At 41.5% G+C, this 3,661-nt stretch overlaps 1 protein-coding gene across 1 annotated transcript; it reads left to right on the top strand.

Annotated features, from left to right (window-relative positions):
• Positions 1 to 1,975: 1,975 nt before the first annotated feature.
• On the top strand, positions 1,976 to 2,929 carry LOC105001736 (olfactory receptor-like protein OLF4). The gene has a single exon (XM_010858104.1). The coding sequence runs from the start codon at positions 1,976 to 1,978 to the stop codon at positions 2,927 to 2,929; it is 954 nt and encodes a 317-aa protein (XP_010856406.1).
• The last annotated feature ends 732 nt before the right edge of the window (positions 2,930 to 3,661 follow it).

The following is a 3,661-nucleotide window of genomic DNA, read 5'->3' as shown; positions in this document are numbered from 1 at the left end:
TATATATATAGAGAGAGAGAGAGAGAGAGAGAGATGTACATACATTGAACAAGTTTTTTATTTTATATTGGAGTAAAGCCAATTAACAATGTTGTGATAGTTTCAGATGAACAGCAAAGGGACTCAGCCATACTTATACGTGTATCCATTCTCCCCTAAACTCCCCTTCCATCCAGACTGAGACAACATGGAGCAGAGTTCCCTGTGTTATGCAGCAGGACCTTGTTGGTTATCCACTTTAAATATAGCACTGTGTTCATGTCCATCCCAAACTCTCTAACTGTCCCTTCCCCTCATCTTTCCCCCTGGCAACCATAGGTTCACATTCAACTACTTCTTAATGATCTTTAATACAAGTGTAAAATGGCCATACCAAAATTAAATTCCAAGTATATTGGTACCAAGAATACTTACAAACTGGAATTTTTGGATACCACTTTATATAACCTGATCTTATCAATGGGAGTTGTATCAAACTCTAACTTAATCAAGGTAGCTAGGGATGAGGGGTGAAAAACATAGAAGTAACATAGCTTAGATGGCCAGTGTCTACTGTGTGTGTGTGTGTGTGTGTGTGCCTGTGTGTGTGTGTGCGCATGTGTGTGCCTGTGTGTGTGTGTGCCTGTGTGTATGTGTGTGTGTGTGTGCCTGTGTGTGTGTGTGGTGCCTGGTGGAGTATGAGAAGTCCTCATAGCGGTGGTACTGAGTTCATGTATTCCAAGGTGACTCCAAGAATCTGCCTGCATTCAGGAGACCTGGGGCCAATCCCTGGGTTGGGAAGATCACCTGAAGGAGGGCATGGGAACCCACTCCAGTATTCTTGACTGGAGAATCCCATGGGCACAGGAGCCTGGCGGGGTGTAGTCCTCGGGGTCATAAAGAGTCAGACATGCCTGAAGCAGCTGGGCACAGCAAGGTCAACAAAAGTGATATATTTAAACACATTGGACATCCCTGCCATAATTTCATAAAGTACTAGTTACATGCAGTGGATGAAAGTCTTATGATTTGAAGTTTCAGCACCACCAGGGAAGTCACCTTGTTCCTCAGCATCCTCTGACACCATCTCTCCTCATTCCCTCTTGCCCTGTGCCCTCCCCACATTGGTTTCCTTTTTTCTCTTAAACTTGAACACTTTAAACAAGCACTTTCCTCAGTGAATTTGCACTGGCTATCCTCCCCATCAAGCATACACTTCACCTGATATGTTCATGGCTCCTACTCTTTCATCCTTGAATCTAAAAAACAGCATGCCTTCTCTGCTCTTTCCATAAAACCTTTCAGGTTTCTTCATAGCAACAGTCAACATTCAGAAGTTAACTTATAAGCTATATATATATACATATTCAATATATATTCACATATATATTCACATATATATGGACTTCTCTGGTGGCTCAGCAGTAAAGAACCCGCCTGCAATGCAGGAAACTCAGAAGACCGGGGTTCTATGTTTGAGTGGGGAAGATCCCTGAGGAAGGCATGGCAACCCACTCCAATGTTCTTGCCTGGAAAACCTCATGGACAGAAGAGCCTGGAGGGCTACAGTGCATGGAGTGGGAAAGAAGCCCCTGAGCACACACATACCCACACACATATAAGACTTATGTTTACTTTGTGACTGGATTCTTAGAGATTTTGTTGTTTAGGACCCTATACTCATTGCCAAGACATCACCTGGAACATGATCATCACTCAGTTCATAATCCCCAAATGAATGAAAGTATTTCTTATGTGGAATAGATGACATCCCGGGAAAGAAGCAGGAAGTGGGACAACCTTGTCAGTTCCAGATGACACAGAAATTCCCTAAAGGGGAGCAAATCCATGAACAAAGCAGAACTTAGTTAAGCAAATATATTTAAATACAATTAGGCAAAATATAAATAATAGTTTTTCAATGATGTGAGCAATGTCTTTTTTTGTGAAAATTAGACATGATATTTCCCCCTTTCCTTTAGGTCACCTCCACCACATGGTACCAAGGAACCTAACAAATGTTTCAGGTTTTCTTCTTCTGGGATTCTCAGAGGAAACAGACCTGCAGCCCATCATATTTGGGCTTTTCCTCTCCATGTACCTGATTACTGTGTTTGGAAACCTGCTCATCATCCTGGCCGTCAGCTCAGACTCCCACCTGCACAACCCCATGTATTTCTTCCTCTCCAACCTGTCCTTTGTAGACATCTGTTTCACCTCCACGACCATCCCAAAGATGCTGTGGAACATCCAGACCCAGAACAAAGTTATCACCTATGAAGGTTGCATCACCCAGGTGTATTTTTTCACAATTTTTTTAGGGATGGATGACTTCCTCCTAACGGTGATGGCTTTTGACCAATTTGTAGCCATCTGCCACCCCCTGTACTACAAGGTCATCATGAGTGCCCAGCTCTGTGGACTGCTGGTTCTTGTTTCCTTGGTCATCAATGTCCTACATTCCTTCTTGCAAACTTTAATGGTGTTGAGTTTGTCCTTCAGCAGAGAGGTGATAATCCCTCACTATTTCTGTGAACTGAAACAGTTGGTCCAACTTGCCTGTTCTGACACTCTTCTTAATGACATGGTGATATATTTTGCTACTGTCCTGCTGGGAGGTGCTCCCTTAGCTGGTATCCTTTACTCTTACTCTAGGATAGTTTCCACCATATGTGAAATCTCATCAGCTCAGGGGAAGTATAAAGCATTTTCCACTTGTGCATCTCATCTCTCAGTTGTCTCTTTATTTTATTGTACGTGCTTAGGAGTATACCTTAGCTCTGGTGCTACCCAAAGCTCACATTCAAGTGCAACGGCCTCGGTGATGTACACTGTGGTCACACCCATGCTGAACCCCTTCATCTACAGTCTGAGGAACAAGGACATAAAGACTGCTCTGAAAGCATTCTTTAGGAGGACAATAATTAAAACACCAGTTGTCCTAAGCTGATGAAGGGAGCATGACTGGAAGATTTAAAACCTCACAGGTAAAAATTGCAATTTTTGAGATCAGATTGTGGAAGCAGATGTTGCTTTGTCCTTTATTTCTTGAAATTTCCATTTATTTGATCTCACCTCTTTCATATAATTTATGTAACTCATTTGATTAAGCTTAGTGATTTCCCTCTTATTCAAGAGTTATTTAAATAAAGGATAGTCATGAGTTGTACTGCTCCTATGTGGGAAAACTACTGAAAACATTCACCGCTATCTGTGTGTTTATAACAAGGAAAATTTCAGACCATTGATTTCATGTTTGTGTACATCATTCCTTTGTATTATCACTTTAGCTGCTTTTTCTGATGTTTTGGACTTTGACATACACTGTGTATTGCTAGTTGTCCCTGTATTTTATTTGCCTCTTTAGGATTCTCTTCCTTATTCAGTTTTGTTTCCACAATACCTATCATGTGTGTCCATGCTTTGCTCAGTCATGTCTCTTTGTAACTTTTTATATTTTATTTTATTTTTTTTAATTAATTTTATTTTATTTTTAAACTTTACAATATTGTATTGGTTTTGCCAAATATCAAAATGAATCCACCACAGGTATACATGTGTTCCCCATCCTGAACCCTCCTCCCTCCTCCCTCCCCATACCATCCCTCTGGGTCGTCCCAGTGCACCAGCCCCAAGCATCCAGTATCGTGCATTGAACCTGGACTGGCAATTCGTTTCATAC

This window comes from Bison bison, unplaced genomic scaffold (genome assembly GCF_000754665.1).
Source record: "Bison bison bison isolate TAMUID 2011002044 unplaced genomic scaffold, Bison_UMD1.0 scf7180017855128, whole genome shotgun sequence".
Lineage (NCBI taxonomy): Eukaryota > Metazoa > Chordata > Mammalia > Artiodactyla > Bovidae > Bison > Bison bison.
This window is presented reverse-complemented; position numbering and strand designations above follow the sequence as displayed.